Genomic DNA, 19913 nt, shown 5'->3' on the forward strand with positions numbered 1-19913 from the left:
ATTGGTCTTGGTGCTTTTATATAGAATCCATTTATGATGGATCTTAATGTATGATAATGGCGGAGAGGAATGAAGCTGCAATTGCAGGTGAATTGACTTGATTCATGAGGTCTTTTTCAGTCCTTGAGGCCTGACAGTCTAGCAACAGAAAATTTAGGTCTCTTGCGTCCAGATAGTAGTGAAGCAGTAAAAAAGTTTCTGCACAAAGGACACATTTACTTTCCAGCTATTAAGCAATTTTCTTGTCTCAGCTCCTTAGTAGAGGGATATATTGATCCGTACATAATGTATGGTAAGGAGCTCACTGCATGCATGTGTCTTTTTCCCTTTCTTCTGCCTTGGATTTCTTCTGGCTTGGAAGGACAACTTTTATATGTCTGAGCCAAGTTAGTTGTTTCATCCCTGGCTTCTTGTTTGGCACAGGTAAGTAGATTCCTTACACAGTTCTTTCTGGCTCCGAGTTCATTTTGGCCGCTAAAGCAGTGGGTATGTTACTTTCTAAAACATATTTGGTTACAGAGCAAATTGAATTTAAAGAGAACACTGCTATGGCATAGGCTTATCTTTGTGTCTGGTCCCTGCTTACTGCTTTACCAAATATTTTCTTTCTGATAATACATATTTATTAACATTGTTGAAAGCTTTTTATCAACAATAACCTTTGTCATAGATGCTCTTAATGTTTGAGCTTACGTACTTTACCTGTGTGGTAACTTGCTTGCAATTTGGAGAAAATAATTCCTTGTTGAAAGGATTTGTAAAGAGTTCATTGTGGAGAATCAAGGAGCCTTTGTCACATAAAACACCAGAAAGACCAAATTTTAAATTTCAAATGTTAAAACTAGTTTAAAAGATGTAAATAAAATTTTAAAAAGCCTTTATTAGTTAGCCTGTGATGATATTTTTGGGTTTTTTAGCTAATGCAGAGCCTGAAAAAGACTTTCAAATCACTTTCAACAGTAAAATGTGAGTTTTGCAGTGGGAGCTGGTTGAAGGTGTTTAGTGATCTGTATGATAGTAGAAACATTTCACTACAGAAGAGGCTGCAGGTATTGATAGTAAGCATGGTGCCTTCCTGTGTTGTGAAGTCTGACTGAGAACATCAGGTTTTTTATGTGTACCCTGATTTCAGGTTAATTAATTTGGGACCAAATTTCTGCAAAGCTTTTTGAACATGAAAATTCTTGTGTGTTGACCTTAAGTCATTAGCAGAATCAGAAGTCTTAAGCTAAATGTTTAAGTATTTATCATGTCAGCTGCAATGCTATTAAGAATTTTCAAGATCAGTAGTTTTTCAGTCAAACTTTTATTTCCACTGTCTTCAGAGCATCCCCAATGTAGCTGCATTTATAGGCTTGTCTTGTTATTGCTGAAAAGGCACAGAAAAGTATGTCTGTGCAATGAACTGTAATCGCAAGGGGTCATGTTCAGGGTGTTTGGATTCCACCTTCGTTCTAACTTAAGAAGCTTTTAGCTGCAAAAGTCTCAGATGCAGCCCAGGTCACCCACTGAATCATGACCTAATCCTAGCAAGCACATTGAATCCATTGCTTCTCCTGTTTTGACCATGGAATTCCCTACGTGCCTGTAATTGTACAAAAGAGGCTGCAGGGGGACAGCCAGAAGCCAGGCATCAAAGATATGCCAGAGCAGAGACAATATCGAGACAGTACATAAATGTTGCCTTTCTCTCTCTCTCCAAAAAGAAAGGCTATTTGTTTACTTGGACTATATTAAGTTTATCCCCAAATGCAAACAGTATCAGCAGCAGGGAATTGGTTAAAGCACTCGCCCAGAATTGAGGAGATCTGAGGTTTTTAGCTCTACGAAGCACCACAGAATCTGAACCTGTAGCTCGCTGATGCCAGCAGAGTCCCCTAGCCATGAGGCTCTGGGGTATTCTGAGTTTAGGCTTTTCTCCATGTCATCTTTTGGAGATGGGCACCTTCACCTCAAAAAAAGATAAGATTCTAGAGGGAAACTACACGGGAAGGCCATCTGCCTTTTTGTATTGATGTAATGGGGATTCCTCTAAGATTTAGGTGAAGTCCTAGGTTCCGGTTCCCATTTTAAAGGCTGCCTCTGTACTTTCCATTTAGAAGCTCTTGGATTAAAGGAGTTAAGCATCTGTAGCACGGACAGGAGCTTAGTGTGTTGCATTCTGGTTTCTAGTGGCCCATCTTCAGCAGAGGTGACACAGGTTATTCCATAGTCTGGTGTTGATAGCATTCTCCTGGACAGGAGCAAGCTGTGGGGTTAATCCGCTTGAGCATAGCACAGAATTCAGCCTACCTCCTAACTGAACAGGAAGACCTTCTTTTCCTGACAGTAGGAACCTACTCTCAGAAAACTTGATATACTCTACTGAAATTGGACAGAAGAGCAACTAGAGCAGACCTGAACCAGATATCTACTTGAGGACACACTGTCTGTGCTTAATGATTTGTGTCATTTGGTATGAGGTGGCTCCCTGATCAACGTGCAGAAGCACAGAGTTGTCCTCTGGAGGCAGCCAGTGAATCACTGCTGAAGTTTGCTTTAGATGCTGCCAAGTGTAAGGTGTGTAACATCAGATGTTTTCAGTTTGGTCTTATGTCTCATTTTTCTTGTGTGATGATTGTGTAATTTGCCTGGGGCTTGTTCCCTGCAGTTTGTGTCATGGCAGAAGGATTTTGCATTGCCAAATGTCACCTTTTGAATAGTCAGCTTCAGGCACTGTTTTCTTCACTCATGATTTGAAACAAAACTGTGTCATAAAGTGTTACTTGAAAATGTATTTCATAGTTTAGAAACCTACATGTGAACATCTGTTTGTGGAACTGCAGTGTTGGTAGAATCTTGGACTCAAGTGAATGCCTCTAATGTAGGTGTAAAAATAATGGTATGCAGTGAGTGTGAAGAGAGGAAGTCCTGTAGGGCTGAACTCTCTTTCCATTTATTTTTATGGTTACAGAAGACCTTTTCATCTGACCAGAAGAGCAAACTCACTTACCTAATGCAAGATTACATCTAAGAGAGTAAAATTTCAGTATTGGGTGTGAGGGGGTTTTTAAATTGGCAGTTAATGATAACTTTTTACCTTTACTAAGAGCAAGATTTAGCCCTGTTTTTGCACCCTAGAACTCTAGTTGTGGAGCCAATGTCATTCTAGATTTACCTAGTTTTCTCTCTTTCTGCTAAATCATGTAGAACCGTGGATTGTAGGATTCCCAGAAAACTGACACCTCACGTGCTGCTAACTTAGTTTTATGTCTTCCAGTTCGGAATGACCACTCCCAAATTGGTCCCTTTAAAAAAAGATGCATGTGGTATTTATTTTAGAGATTAGAAGGACTTCAGCTGCTTACAATAATCTTTGTTCTGCTTTGTTTTTATTTTAAATGGACCATCTAAATCTGCATCGTATTCGTTCATATAATTAGCTTGAAGCCTAAAGAACTCAGAGGTTTTCAAATGAAAGTACTTGTTATTAGTAGATTGCAGGGACTCAGAGTAGTATATCTTTAGAGGTGTCTGCCTTGGACAGAAATAAAAATTTGAGTTGGGCACCGAATTTTTTCTTGGCGGCCTTTTCTGGCATTAATTTTTTGCTTGAGTTTCTGACACTGTATGTGTTGTAATACTCAGTCACGGTTTGCACAAACAGAATTTTATTATACCCACAGAGTCTTCTGTGTATTTTCATCCATAGTTTGAAAATACCTTGCCCTAGAATTTGGTAAAATTGTTTCAGCATTTATGTGTATGCTATTGATTTTCTTAATCAATACATCGTATTTGTATAATTAATATTCAATAAGTCATATTCAAGACATTATCTGTATGTAGATATATATACACACACGTGTGTGTTTAATAATTTGCGGGGGAATATTAAGAAATTTGCACAAAGGAGGGTGGGCTTCTCTGAATGCCAGCTCAGAGACAGCAGAACATGCCAGATAATTTTGCACTCTGGTTTCACGTCAGTGTAGCCAGGTAAGTATGCACAGAAAAAATAACTCATTAGTGTAAGAAGTTGAATATAATGATGCCGGAAAGGCCTTTACAAGTAATTATACTACGTAACTTCATTTTTAGCACAACCAGGCGGGGGGGGCAGGCAGTGTTGAGTTGAAGTTAATGCTTGTTCCTTCCAAGGTCTCTTTTCACTGAATGAACATGCTCTTTTGTAGAAGCCGCTGTCTACACGCCAAGAACTGCCAACTGTTGAGACCCACTTGTGCTGTTCACCTCTTAACCACAAGTAGCTATCAGTAGTAGCGCTTAACTTTTTAACTTTCTGGTCTGCAGTGCTATATGGCCAAAAAAAAAAAATTCTTATTAGAAAAACACAAATTCTAGTGGTAACAACTGTTAGATGATTAAATTGTAGTTTCTTCTGAATGTTGTGAATCAAATGCAACATGATTAAGCAGTATGCACAAATATGAAATATTAGTCTGAAAAAGTTGTGGATCAGTACTGCTTAGCGTAAGTGCTAGGAAATTAAGCTCTCCTTGAGGAAAAAGCTAAGCAAATAGGCGATGCAGTTAGATTGGAATGAGTGCAGGTTATTTTTTCCTGCTGAGAATAAAAACATTTTCATCAGAGCTTCTTTGTTAAGAATGGTATGTCACATGTGATTCCCTTTGAAATGCAATGATTTATGGTTCACTTGATATTTAAATGGGAAGACTACACAGGAGGGAGAACAATTTTTTGACCTAACTCTTCCACATAGTTACTAAATATTTACCCTAAGTCTAAACCTAAACCAGCAAACGAAACGGAGCAATTTAACAATCTAGGCTTCACAGTACAAAGTCTGTGTTGTACTTCCACATTCACATCTTTCATTCCTTGGTACTTTTTTTTAACGAAGTAGGATAGAGTTGATCGCTGTGCCACACAATTGCTCCAGAAAGAACATATAAAAACGTTTTATTGTTGGAGTATCTGAAAAACTAAAATCATCCTTCTGCAAGCTCTGAAGTGTAACTTCATGTTGTGAAGTTTGCACCGTTCAAAGGCGTGGGCTCACAGCCTTTTTTAATCACAAAATTGCACCATGGTCATTGTTTAGAAACAGGTGAAATGAAAGTACGTTTAACATTTGAACACAGAAACCATTGTCACCTTATTCCTTTCAAAGTACGCGAGGCCGTTATAAAAGAAAATTGATAGCTGTATTTATGATAAAGTGCTATAGGAACCTGTCATCTCTGCACTTTGCCTATGAAAAGGGATTTCATGTCTTTTTTTTTTTTCTGAATATGTATGTATGGTTTCATGGGAAAGATCAGGATCTCGTTAGGATGTAATCTTTAGAAATACTGCAGTTAGGCTTCATAGCTTTCTGATCTTTTACCGATTATTCCAAAGTCTCTGTGGATGAAACTGATGCTTTTTTCCCCTGCTTTTGAAAGGAACTATGTGAACGTTTTACCTTCAGTTTTTCCTTGCACTTGCCAGCCTGCAGTCTACCGATAGATTTCTGTAGCCAATTAATACATTTAAATTGATGTGGCTGCTTTGTCAGCTGCCGTTCCCCAGCCTTGATGGCAAAAGCAGACAGATGGACAGGGGAAGGGATTGTTTTGTCAGGATGAATTTAGAGCATAAGGAAGATGTTAAACTGACAGCATTGCAAACTGAAGTCTTCTGATCACCTGTGTCCTTGCAGCGTTCACAGTTCCTTCTTGTGCCTCTTCCCCGGCTCAGGCCTAACTGTAAGTTCTGTGTTTGCTTTACTTTTTCGTTATTGCTCGCTTTGGTTACATTGCACCTAGTAAATGTAAAGCTGCTGATGCTTTGTGACAATTTTTTAGTGCCTGTTAAACCTAAGGTACTAATCTGGAAGTATTTTCCCGGCACAGCTTAGAAGACAAACACAGGCCAATGGGTGGTGGTTGTTGTTACTGGGTTTTGTAATTAATTGTAGCTGCTGGGAGCCCAAAATAAAACTTTGAAGTCTTAGCCATTATGTAAAAGACAGAGTGGTGCAACTATTCGTGGCTTCTGGGACTATTGATTTACTGCAGCCCGTCAGTGTTGGAGGGGTGTGCTGCTATGTCAGCTGCGCGCTCTATTGTTTCAACTGCTGTGGCCTTTGTGTTTGATCCTGCCACTGCTTGCGTCAGTGATGCATATCATCGCCTGCGTGATGTCAAAGTGTGGGTGTTCGGCTATGGAGCCATAGTTAACCTAATGTGCTGCAGTAAATCCTGAATGCTGTTTTCTCCTGCGGATAACAGTGATTCATAGCCGTTCACATGAGACTAACGCTAAGTATAGCGGTGTTCCTGAGCCGCAGTATGCACATAGATTAGCATCAAAGTCACCGCAGCGTTCCAAACGCGACGCCAGAAAGTGTTTGTTTGCAACCAGATCTGTTTGCGCACCTCCTTCCTTGGGTGTAAACCGATTAGCGGTTCAGCCGAAGGTAAACCCCGTGGAAGGACGGGGCTGGAGTAATCCTTTATAACTTAATTATGCTAATTAACGCACAAGCTTTCAGCTAGAGGACTCGGAGGGCACCAGCCAATGACGGCCGGTAGACTCCAGTAAACACCAGAGCAGGAGGCCTGCGGGACGCTTAGTTAGGGAAGACTTCCTCGGGGGAAAGGGGGGGGACGGGGACGATGCCGCCCCCGGGTCGCGGTCCCGGCCCCAGCCGCCGGTGCAGGGCGGAGCGGCGCGGGGCGGAGCGGAGCGGAGCCGGGCAGCCGCGCACCTGAGCGAGCCGAGCCGCCCCGCCCGCCGCCCCGCCTGCCGGGGAGCAGCCGGCCGCGGGCCCGGCTCAGGCCCCGGCCCCGGCTCCGGCCCAGCTGCCTAACCCGAAATGAGCGGTAAGGTCTCTCCCGGCTGGGCCGCCGCGGTCGAAACCCAAAAGCAGCGAGCGGCGGATGGGGGGGGGAACGCTGTGGTGGTGGTGGTGGCGGCTTGGGGCGGGGGAACTAAAGAAGAACGTGGGGGCACGGAGCGGTGCTCAACCCCGCTGTCGGCGGTGCGGGGGCTCCGGAGCGGGGTGCGGGACACCCGCGGGGGCCCCGGGAGGGAGCAGGCGGGCCGGGCGGCCGCGGCGAAGGCCGGGTTGTGTAAGAGCGGGGCGCTGGGCGGCCGGTGCCCCGGAAGAGGCTCCGTTCCCCCGGCGGCGGTCCGCCGGTACTGCCATGGCGCGGGCGGCGAGCCCTGCTCGCCTCTGCCGGCCCCCGAACCGCTTTCAAATAAAAAAAAATAAAAAAATAAAAAAAAAAAAGGCATCGCGTAGCGGTTAGGCAGGCGGTGTCCTCCGACGTTGGGGCGTTCCGCTCTTTCGGTGGGTTTGTCACGATCCTCGCCGTTACGCAGCGCTGTTCGTTCTGCTGCGCGTTTAGGGTGGCCGTAACGAGGTTCGTACAGGCTGCTCGAACGGACCTGCTGGGGAGCTTCACCTGCTGCTGCTGGCGGGGAGGTATTCCTCCCGTCGTTGCGATTCTTTTTATGTATTTCCTGTTTCGGGACACGTATTCCACGTTTTAGGTGATCTTTGATAAGCACCGTGGGGGTTTTGTTGGTTTTTTGTTTTGTTTTGTTTTTTAAACTTGGGACAGAACGCTTACACAGAGACTTTACAAGTTTTCCTTTTCATAGTAGTGAAATAGCACCTCTCAGGACAATAACAAAGTGTGGTGAAACATCTTTCTTCGGTTCAATTGAGTTAAATAAACCTTTGCTGTGTTTGAGTCATTTTTCAAGAATGAAGTACAGAACACAGCTATGTGTTTGTTTTCTCTCCCACAACACTTCTTCTCCACTCCTTATATAAGAGAACTCGTATACTTGAAAGTATAGAGAAGATTCGAGATGTCCTCTTTAAACAGTCAAGTTACCAACATTCATAATACAGTGATTTGGATGAAGTCAGTTCCATTTATGTGCAATATAGAAAATTAGATGTTTGCTTAACACAAATTCATGATGCTCTTGTTTGCTGGTACTCTATAATCAGTCTCACCTCATGGTAAAACACAGTGGCTTTGTCATGCACCACTCTAGCCAATAACCAAAAGCATGAGGATTCTTCTTGCACTGTATTCTACTGAAGTAGAGCCAAGATCTTCACATTAGTTGTTAAAAGGAAGAAAAAAAAATACCTGTTTTTATAGTGTATTAGTATTTTATCTTTAGGTACAGGAAAGCTTATTTTAATTTTTGCAGGTAGTAATATGCTTTCTGTCAAGAAATCAGTAATTTCACTGTAAAGACCATGTGTTCATTAAAATATATAAAGTCTGCCAACTTTTTTCCCATGCTTTCCATATTCTTGAATGTTCCTCTGCAATCTAACTTCATTCCACAGCTGCTTGAAAATCTAATCAGAAGTAAATTAGAGTTCACCCTTACCTCTTGAATATCAAAAATACATTGTCGTTAATTCTGGAACTTTAAAGTGCTAAAGATGGGATGCAAGTTTTCAAACTACTAATTTGACTCTATTCTAACACTGAATAATTTTTGAGGTTCATACATTGCCTTTATGTCTTTATTTTCGTTACCACTAGATTGTGGGTATACTGAAAATGGCTTTGTGCATCAACCTTTGTACTGGATTGGAGATAACTGCTTTTTGTTTGTTAGAGACATTAAAGTAAGCTTTGAAAAGATTGTTAAACAAAACTCTTCAGATGTTTAAAGTAAAACAAAACAAAAGCCCCAAACACAGAGATACCCAGCAGTTCACAAAGAAACAGTCTGTTCATGTTAGCGTTTCTTCATCTTCCAAGGATGTTGAGTTTGCTGTAGAAAGTTCAAGTAACTGTGGTCTTAAATCTCAATTTACCTGAAACTTACATAGTTTAAAATTGTGAGTTTAATAAAAGTGTCAGTTTTTTGTATTCATTATGGAAAAACTACAAATAAGCAATACAAGATACAAGCTGTGTAGAATCCACTTACTTATGTAAGAATTTAAACCATTATTTAGTTGAATGGCAACTTACAATAAATATGCTTCCATTGCTGTTGACCTTTTTGAATTTATTGTAAGCTAATGCTCTAAAGCACTTTTTCAGCTTCTCTTTCACTGCTTTTCACTTCACTTTCGTTCCTTTTTAGCACTTCATACTCAGGAGAGACTTTTATTGAAACATTTTTGAGGTTCAGTTCTCAATTTATAGCTTACTGTAGTTCTTATATTCTTTGCTGTTATACGGTTCAGTTAATCTTTCAATTAAGACCTTATTCTTAAAAAGTCTCTTCACCCCTTCCCCCCAGTTGTGGGTTAACACTTTGTCGATAATAAAGCCGTGATTCTTTTTAGGCAATACATTTCAAAAACTTCTGTATCTCATTCTAAAGAAGTCCCTATAGTATGTGTAATCAAGTTGGATTACATGCTACTTTTTTCAAGAATGCTTTTTGTTCCTTTTCCCCCGCTCTTGGCATTCTGGCACAGTTATCTTTATTTTTCTGCCAAGCTCATACTTATCAGAATGAGGTACGCTAATCTTATATACCGTACTTTGCATTTACTTAGTACTTTTCCATTTGCAGATCTTAACTGAGTTTATAAAACATTAATGTGGAACTGTGAATGCCTTTTCCCAAGTATTAGTGAACTTCACTAAGACTTGGATTTGGTGCTTTTAGTAGCTTCACTACACTGAATTGGACATTTGGAGAATGCAGCCTGGAGTGTCTGAATCCCAACCTTATGTGCTTGCCACAAAACCTGGTCAGATTATATTGCGTTTCAGTTTTTCTTTAATAATTAAACTTCAGCGATCGTTGCCTTGTGTATTTTAAAGACATCTGTAAGCAGACCCTCTTGAAGTCTGTGTCAGTGTGCTTGCTCTGACAGAGGCCAGTATCAAATACTAAAGGGGAGAGCATAAGGATAGGGCAGGCACACAAAAATAACTTTCCTGTTTCTGGCTTCCTGAACCAAAAGCTATACTTGTATTTTTTACAGCTCTTAATGGATTACCTCTCTCAATTCGCTTAATTTCTTCTGAACCTAACCTTTAGTTTCCATAATGTTCTTACAGCAAGGAGTTAGACAATCTAGGTGTGCGTTTCATGAGAAATTTCTTTGCTTTAAACCTTTTACCTGGTGACTTAATTTAATATATTTGCTTCTTGCATGTGAGAAACTAAATGATCTATCTTCCCCTTTTTAGGCAATTTGGGGGTGCGGTGGGGGGTATAGGTCTCTTAGTATTCCTCTGCTGCCAGCACTTTTACATTTTAACCATCTTCAGGTGGAAGAATCCTGGTCTCTTTAATCTGTCCTGATAAACAGGTGGAAAGCCACTGTAAACTTCTTTTTTTTTTTTTTTTTTTGTCCTTTTCTTGTTCTGTGTGTTCTTTTTGAAAGGTGGAGACAAACATAGCGCTCAAAGTATTGAGGTACAGCATGGGTTTATACCATAGTGTAATAATGTTTTCTGCTTGTTCTCTGTTCTGTTAGTAATGATTTTTAATGTTCTCTTTCCTCCTGCAAATGCCACTGAACAATGCTCAGCTGGTATTTCCTTAGAAATATATGTAGTAACTCCATAGTCTGTTTATTTACAGCTAATTTATGGCTTTTCACTGTAAATAAATACTTCCGGTTTTGTCCAGGTGTGTTACTTTGCACTTGCCAACACTATTTCTTCTGCTTTTTTATCATCTGGTCACTGAGTACTGTGAGACCCTTTGCAGCTCTCTGAGAGCATACCAAAAATTTGTCACCTCGCTGTTCATGTCCTTTTCCAGAAGTTTTGTTAATACATTGAACAGGTTCTTCTTTGCATGCCTTTGGGAGTCCTCTGGTCACTCTAGGCACTTTGAAAGCTGATCATTTACTTCTCTTTGTTTCCTGTGTTCAAGACAGTTATTCATGAAAAGCCCTTTTCCCTTTTTAACCAAAGGCAGCATTACTACTTCAAGAGTTTTTGAGAGAGGTTGTCAAAAGCTTTTTGAAAATTCAAGTATGTGACAGTGTCCCTGTGCTCTTTGAAGGTATCAGATTTTCCAGGCAGTACTTTTATCTACAAATGCCACCTTAACACATTCCCGTTGTCATATTTATCTAAGTGTCTGTGAACTCTGTTCTTTCTGGTTTGCATGGTACAAGGATCATCATGGTATCACAACTATCCCATTAGTAGACTTACTGGTTTGTAATACACTGGCTTTCCCTTGGGACCTTAAGTTAGTGTCCTGTTTGCCACTTCCCACTCCTGTGGTACTGAGACTACTTTAGGTGATAAGACCATAGTAACAGAGCAGCAATTTTGTAAGTAATTTTCTTGACAACTCTTAACTGAATACTATCTGGTTTCAGCAGTTTGTTTCAAATGGGTTTTTTGTTTTGTTTCTGTTTTAAAGTCTCTTCTATTGTCTTTTCATCTTGGGACACTTCTTTTGACTTGTCACCTGTTAGAGAAGTTTGACATAAGCTCTTCTGTGAGCTTACTGACAGAGAAGGGAGAAATACGTGCTGGTGAATTTTTTTAGGTTTGTTTCGGGGGCGGGGCGGGTGTTCCTAACTGTTTCTGAGGTTTCTAACAGTGCCCTTTGCTATAATTTTATCTGTACAGTTCATTGCCTTTGTTTATCCATGTTATCTTGCATATTTTTCACAAAGACTTTGCAGTTCAGTATGTTCTTTAAACTTTCTCAAATTATTAAATGGTGCTGTACTGAATGTTTCTGTAACCCATTTAGGTCCTGCTCAGGTTCCAATGATGTCCCCAAATGGTTCAGTGCCTACTATTTATGTGCCTCCTGGATATGCCCCACAGGTATGTCCCTTCATTTGATTCTTATTTTATTTCTTTTAATGCAAATTATGAGAGTAGAACCATAATAGCTAATTCAGTGAATTAATGTGTCAAGTTTCAGAGTCACTGTGGTCAAGCAAGTAAGTAAGGGGAGGTGTTGCATAGCATCTCTGTGATGGGAGACTTATCACACTGTATATGTGCCTGTTTAGTGATATATTAACTACTTACATGACAATAATAAGCACAGGTCCTTGTTGAGTTCAGGATCCTAATGTACTAGATGCCCTCTGAATATAAAATGCAATCATGACCCAAATAGCTCATTGTGCAGGACCTGTACTGATTTCTGTGTTAGTGGATGTTTTCTCTTGGCAGCATTATAATTTTATGTGTGTACATAGTTCATGTCTGGGAGGTTCCCTGCAGGTAAGGAGTAAAACAGATCAGTTAGAAAAAGTAGTAAACAACATTGAAAAAATGTCAGCTGTCCATTGGAGATCAATTATCATACAATACATGTTTCCACAGCTTATCTTAAACTGGGGCTCTCATTTTCTCACTGTGGTGTGATTCCTAATTTAGATGCCTGAAAATTAAGTGAGAGCTAGATAACCTGGACATCCTTTAAAGTAGATTAAAGGGATGATTCCTCTTGGCAATTTGTGACACCAGTATAATAATGAGTTGCGTGGCCTTCTAGATGGTGTCTCTTTCTCACCTCAACTATAGAACAAGTCTAGGGGTTAGTAGGTCAGACCTGGAAGTTAGAGCAGATGAATACCACTCTCCATAATGTAAGCCTTTTTCATGATGTTCTGTTGTTTGAGCAGTCTACCTCTGACTAAGCGTGCATCCCATGGTGTACACTGAGAAGAGACTACAACATGTAAAATGCAGCCAAAAAACCCACAGCATCTAGCAGATGTTGGACTAATTAACTGAATGGCATAAAAAATTGTCCTCTAGCAAAAGAAAAGGCTGTTAGGTTAGGCAGACTAATATTCTGTGGTTTTACCTTTCATCTGTTGAAAGTTGGCTGATAAGTTGATTCATGTATCCTTCATAGTTGAGTTCCCAAACAGGCAAAAGAAAAATGAATTAAAAGTAATCATGAAAGTTCATTTATCTTTAGAGCACAGTAAAAAGTCTTGATTCCTATTAGAATTCATTTTTAAAGAACTGAAAGAATTTTTGAGATAAGTGAAATTCTGAATTCCACCGTATTTCTTGAGTACTTAATTTCAGTCGATGGAGTACTTAATGTTTAAAAAGTTGTGTAACCTGTGCCAATCTGAATAATATTTATAAAATGAATTTATCCTTCCTTTGAGGACAGCTTGCAGCAGACAGGCTGAAGGACTGGGCCTTGCTGAGGCATGCTCGTTAGCCTTTTGTTGGAGCTTGTTAGTGCAAGCAGGTGTTTTGCTAACACAGTGCTCTGACTTTTGAACTGAAGGTGCCTCACATCTATGCAGCTGACGGTACAGGTGGAACGAGCTCACATCTGCTGTTTTCGTCTGAGTAGAAGTATCATAGTCCAGGAAAACCTGTAGTTTATAAGGCTTCTGAAGTATTTACTGCTGGCAAAACATACCAGCTGTTGTGGTTTATGATGGAAGTTCCTGTTACAAGCCAGAAGATTTGATAGAGGAGTCTTGCAAACAGGAAGGTCTAACACTATTGAGCGAAGAGTTATCCCAGACTTAATGCAGTCTCAGCAAAGTAACTTACATGGTTTCTTCAGGCATAGTATATTTTTAAATGTCAGCAACTGGAGATATATTTTGAGAGAAATTGTAAACCAGCTAAATGTCTAAAGCCATCAGGCTGGAAGAACAACTTCAGCGCAACCATCTTTTGTCTATCCACTTTCATTTAGTTGTACTATGCCTCTGCTTCAATTCCTGTTTGGCAGTGATACAGCGCACTGTCCTCTGTTAGAAGTTGGGGATGACTACAGAATAAAGCATATTTATTTTTCTTATATCGCATAAATAAAAAGCAATTCATAAGTTGATTTACTTTTCCCGTTCTCTTCTTTTGGAACTGTAGTTGTAAAACTCTGAAAGAAAGCACATCTTTATTCATCTTCTCTAAGCTGTCTATATTCACTGTCTGTAGTGAGTTTTCCAGTGAAGTTTGGTTGGCTCACTCAACCAAACAGGCCTATGCCAGAACTACATGTTTTGCTAGCACAATTAGGATAATAGATAGCTTGTTTATTTTTTTTAACTTAAAATTATATACTTGACATGATGCTCTTACTGCTTTTTGGAGGGTTTTTATCTGTGTAGTTGCCTGGTAGAGGCCTACCATGGAGTTGATGTTTGATTCAGAGGCACAGTTAGAGACTTGTCAAACTCTTCATTTTAGACTATTGAACTTAAGGTCTCTGCTGCTATGAATTTGGTATCTATTTCTGAGTTACTTAGGCTATTAGCAAACCCAAGAAAACAAATAAATTATAAACTAAGTAACCTGGTTTTTAATGGAATCTGCTTCCTACATAATCTGAATCTCCTCATAGAATAATGATAAACTGCGTAATTTTTTTTGGTAAGCAAAAAGGACTTAAATAATTAAAACTACATTGCAGTGTTTAGAGAATTTCATTGGACAGCACAAGTCCTAGTTGTATTTACTACTATTAATATATCCTGCCTTTAGGATACCACACAGCTATGGTTACACAGATATGAAGAGTGTTGTCTTTAGTGAAATTACTCTTTCCCAATAAGGGACAATTTCTGTATACTGAAAATAGTCTGCCCATCTTTTAAAGTCACGTGGTATGTATGTATTTTAAAGCTGTGTTCACTTTGTTCGTTTATATTAATTTCCAGCGCTCTATTTATGTAAGTAAGGTGGGATCAGCTCCATTGTGTACATGCTTTTATGTCTTCTGAATGTTATTGCATATGCAAAGAGATCTTCATCCTGCCATTACACCAGAAGCATACAGCTGTGTCTACGTAACTGTCTTTCGCAGTACAGTAGTGAAGTTTTGAAACAATTTCGTACACCAACCTCACTTACCTTGCATTGGTTCGGCTACCAGGATAATTTTGGGGTGTACAGATTAGATTTCTGTCAGAGAAAACAAAAGCAGAAGCTCCGTTCCACATGTACCAGATGTACACCAACCCCTTATGGAGACATGGTGAAACCAATGATTGATCCTCCAAGCCACTTTCTGTCATGGACTTGGCGGAGGTGTTCACACCAGGGCATGGGACTAAATCTAGCCAAGCATAATACCCTTAAGCTTAAACAGTGGAGTCGAAAGCAGCTTAGCACTAAGTGCTTTGATCTGTTGATTTGCTTCTGTTGCACCAGGTTACTCATTGGTGTACATGTACGTGTCCCCACCTCATTTCAAATGTCAGTGTATGCTTACATCATAGGGTTGCCATGTCCCCTGCTTTTGAATGTAGTCATGATATTCCAGATTCTGTTGTTCTGTTCTTCTCCCCCTTTTCTGGATAAAAGTTTAATCCAAAAACTTACATTGCAGTCCCTGCTGTGGCATTATTTTACAGCATTTTACTAGGAAGTGGAGAACAATTTATTCATTGGCATCCCAGACACTAAAGTTATTGACACCGCAATACATACAAGTCAAATTACGCCAAGATAATCTCTAGATATTGCCAACAGTCATGTACTTTTGTGAATTTACCAGTAGTGATACAGACATCTAGAGAGGATAATGATGGTGTTCTTCCCTGTCTGTGATGTGCTACAGGACCGGACCCCTGTTTCTGGTCCGGTTGATGACCGACCCTCGTTTAGTGAAGAGCATTTTCTGCTTCAGTACTTTCTAGAGGCTGTGCCTTTGTGCCCTGCTCTCCAGCAGACCCCAGACGTGCTCCGTGTACTGTGCCCAGCACACCTCAGCTCCGTGCATCTTGCATGACCACACTTACTCTCATCATGGGATCGTGTATGCTGCTTTTGCTTCTTTGAACTTCTAGCAACGTTGCTAAGGGCTGCACCTAGATCCCTCGGCCGAAGGCTGTTGTGTCACATCTTCCATTTGCCGTTTTTGCACAACAAGTCTCTTTGCACACCAGAGTCTGGCAGAGGCTGCCAGAACGGCCCCCGTTTCTGAGTAGCATGTGGTTTCCTTCAGGGTGCAAGACATTTTAACAGGTGGGGCGGGGAGAAAAGAAAAACACCTTCTCTTTTTCAAAACTACCTTGAGTTGTGAAGGAGTCTTGAGAGGGCTGACTACTATCCTGCTAGGTTTTTTTTCTCTAACGGCTTGATGCAGATGAAGGCTGCTGCACACTAACGGGTGCTGTATGGCAAGTGCCTCCTGGGTTAGTGTTGGTGGACTGAGTTGGGCACAGAGCAAAGACCAGACACTGTTGTGCCTTTTCCCTCACTGTTTATGCGGAGTGAGGTCTGTCCGCCCACCAAATCACTTCTAGGGAGCAATATAGTTGTTACACTGTAGAACAAATCCTAGGAGCAGTGTAGCATACAAGCAATGTCAATGAGGGTGGAAACAGGACCGTGGGGAAAAGCTAAGCTTATGCCATAAATATATCTGGTTGATTATAAGATGCTGTCACAGTCAGATTTTTTTTAACAGTATTTTTCCCCATCACATTGAGAAATTAATGGCATTTTTGCAGTTAATATACTTAATGTAGATAGTCCTTTAATTGCCGTATCTTTTTTTTCTTATGCTCTCCTGTGTTCCTTTTCTCAAATTAAGGGTTTTACTATTCCTAGTTTTGTTTAAGTATCTATAGAAACATACCTTTCAGACCATCATTTCTCTTCTGGTGCGTGGTGTCTTTCACTGTACAGGTTATTGAGGATAACGGTGTTCGAAGGGTTGTGGTGGTTCCCCAGCCTCCGGAATTTCATCCTGGTGGTCATGCAGTGATACACAGGCCTCCGCATCCCCCACTGCCTGGCTTCCTGCCTCTTCCAGCCATGATACCCCCTCCACCACGTCATATATACTCACCCGTGACCGGAGCCGGTGACATGGCAACGCAGTACATTCCACAGTATCACACCTCACAAGTATATGGGGATCTGGGTAAGTAGCTTATCAAATATTGCAAGTTCTGTCAAAGCAAATAACGCTGTACTCATTTCCAGCATCTGTTACACTGATGTACGGACTTTATCAGCAAGACTTACAGCTTAAATGGGAGCTATACGCACAAGTTTTTTATGAGGATACCAGTCTTGTTTTTACTGAAGCTTACTATTCCAGAAGAATTTATTTTAATTAGACTTGTCTATTCAGTGATCCCTTAAATATACAGATTATTTCTTATGTGTATCAGTTATAGATTTGCCCAGCAAAGCAATACAGGAGGTGTTTGTAGTGATTCAGCTGATGCCTTCTTCTGAGATTCAGCATTTAAATCCATACCTGAGCACTGTTCTGAGATCTCATGTCTTGCAAGTATCCTGTTTGAAGCACGAAACAGGAGTCCTTAGTATTGATTATGAAAAAAAGCTTGCTATGGTCCAGTGTCCATATTGAAGTCCAACTTGAATAATCGGGCGCCACCAGCCTGAACTTAATACTGTAGTTGAAGCTGTCTTTGGTAGTTCTGTTGACATCTGCCTTTAATATGGTTTAGTGGCAAAGTGTATGTGTGTACTAACTCAGGGGTTGACTTGTTAGATTAATATTTACATTTCTGGTAGACTTGCTTTTCTTTAGATAAACTTCTGCTATAAGGCAGGTGCTGACCTTGAGAGAGTTTCAGAGAGCAATGCCAGGTTGCTGTTTTTAGAGAAAGAAGGTAGAAGCTGTGGAGGAGAAGACCAAACACAACTTTGTCATGTTGCTGTAGATGCATAGATTCTCAGTGTTCTGCGATACTACTAAACTCATTTAAAAATGTCCTCCATATAGTCACTGTACTTAAATAGTCATGATGTAGAAAGCCATCAGATGAGAATACACCGATGTCTTGATCTTCCTGGAATTCTTAGTGTTTCTGTATTCTTAAGTTGTACTTTATTTCTTCCTTGCACTACTTCGGTAACAGTACATTCTTAGATGCTCTTTGGGTGTTTATTTATAGCTTTATTAATTTCTTGGTTTCCTGTAGATGGCAGTTATTTGCTTTTAGTTTGCTAAATTAAGAGATTGGAGTGTGATAATTAAATGCACAAAAGATAAAGGATACTTGTTAATGGAATAATATTTTTTAGATTTATGCTGTAGGTTATATCCCTTTAAATATGAATTCAGTGATAATTTGCTAAACTGCTAATGTAAAAAAAAAAATTGATCAAGTGGGATTCTTTGGTTTGCTTTGTTTTAAATATATATGTAGTATGCCCTTGGATTTGGGGAATTAGAGGACTGGGGATGCTTTAATTTGTTACACATTTGCTACAAATTTTCATATTTAATGCTGGACCACTGTCTTTGGCTCTGGCTTTCAGAAGTCAAAGCCCACAGTTAGGCTTCTATATGAGGAATCTGAATTTAAGGTGGGGAAAAAAACCCAGAAGTGCTTAGACCATGGTAGTTCTCTAACAAGAGCACCTAAATCTCTAAAGGGAGTGCAAAACAAATTTCTAAGTAGTCACAGCTTATCTAGTAGTCCTCTGCCTAAAAAAACAGAAACTGAAAAGTTCTCTAGCTTTGTGATTTTTATCCTTCTTGCAAGGAAGTTTTTATTTGATCCTATTTTCTATAATTCCTAGCACTTAAGGAATAACAGATAATGAACTTCATTCTTCAGACCAAGTGATCCAGCTTACCTGAAAATGGACAAATTCTATGCTAGTTTTGAAGGAAGGATTTTTTTGAAAGCTTTCATTATTTGTTATAGATAGGGTTACACTGAGGAAGGAGTTGGTGCCATGTGGTATGCTGTTTTAAAGTCTTGAGTCAGTAAGCTGTTTCTAAGCATAAAGGTGAAATGGATAAAAATGTTAGAATTCAACAGAAAAGTTCACCAACCTACAGTTTAATTTTTTTCATTAGTCTGCTGCTGACTTTTTTCCAAAGCCATGTTCTGACTTAGAGATGGGACTTTGCTAATACTGCAGCAATGCCTCGTGTTACTGTGTACAGGTATAGTGTAGTTACAAGACCTAGCCATACCGTCTTCAGTCTTTTAGTGTCTTTCAGTTGCCCTGTGCTTTTGTGGGGTTTTTCCATGTTTTCTGCTGAAGCACTATTAAAGTAATAGAGCTCTAGTTGCATTCTGAAACTTAAAACTTCGCATTAGAGCAAACCTCCTCCCATGCAATAAAGTCGCATGTTTTTTTCTCTGTTGACTTTATCCTGTACCTTACAGCTCAAGCAAGATTATAGAAATGTTTTAAGAATAATTTTTAAGTAGAGAAAAGATGTGGGAAGGGAAGATTACACTTTCTCCCCTAACATGTTGTTAATGTCCAATTAGCGCGTATCAGTTTACCTGCTGGACACTTCAGTTTTCCAACAGGAATAGAGAAGTAATTTTATACACAAGTGCACACTTAATGCACATAGCATTTTAAAATAGATTTTTAATTACATTCCATTCTTAGTTGATTATTTTAAATTTTTTTCTTCTTCAATTTAGATACTCTGCCTGGTCATGGAAGATCCAACTTTAGAGACGAAAGGTCTAGTAAAACATATGAAAGGTTACAAAAAAAATTAAAAGATCGACATGGAACTCAGAAGGATAAGTTAAACAGTCCTCCGTCATCTCCTCAGAAATGTCCTTCTCCTACAAGTGAACATAATGGACTTACAAAAGGACAGGATGCAGCTGGTATAAACACAGGTTCTACCAAAAGCAAGTCTTTGGGCAAAGGAAAAAGCAATTCTCAGACAGACACAGAAGTAGAAGGTAAGTGTTAAAAAAAAAAAAAAATTAAAAAAAAATATACATATATATAAAATGCAAGTCCATTGTCTGTCTGAATATAGCATTTGTAGATAGAACACCACACTTTGACAATCTCGAAGTTGAGTAGTAGCCTGCAACTGCCCTGACTTACACAGAATGGGCTTAAGGGCAATCAACCTGCTCGTCACATTGGAATGATGGGCCTAAGAGAACAAAACTGCTGACATGCAAGTCTCCACGTAGATTTGAGCAAATCTTACTAGTCATACTTCATAATACGGTTTAAAGAAAAATCTGTGTTTTGTCCAGAGTCATTGGTGCTTACATTTTAAGGAATCACTGA

The 19913-nt window shown here is 39.9% G+C and overlaps 1 protein-coding gene across 7 annotated transcripts in view; it reads left to right on the top strand.

The window, feature by feature from the left end:
- FNDC3A (fibronectin type III domain containing 3A) overlaps nucleotides 1-19913 on the top strand; it is a 126393-nt gene that overhangs the window by 56700 nt on the left and 49780 nt on the right. For 4 of the 7 annotated variants that reach the window (XM_052786140.1, XM_052786139.1, XM_052786141.1 and 1 more), the window contains 3 exons: nucleotides 11677-11753; nucleotides 16554-16791; nucleotides 19298-19570. In XM_052786140.1, coding sequence (XP_052642100.1) covers nucleotides 11677-11753; nucleotides 16554-16791; nucleotides 19298-19570 — 588 coding nt within the window. Of the gene's footprint in view, nucleotides 1-5665; nucleotides 5712-6772; nucleotides 6831-11140; nucleotides 11246-11676; nucleotides 11754-16553; nucleotides 16792-19297; nucleotides 19571-19913 lie in introns of those variants that run through there. The other 3 variants (XM_052786142.1, XM_052786143.1, XM_052786144.1) reach the window with 3 other exon arrangements.

This window comes from Harpia harpyja, chromosome 4, assembly GCF_026419915.1.
Source record: "Harpia harpyja isolate bHarHar1 chromosome 4, bHarHar1 primary haplotype, whole genome shotgun sequence".
NCBI lineage: Eukaryota > Metazoa > Chordata > Aves > Accipitriformes > Accipitridae > Harpia > Harpia harpyja.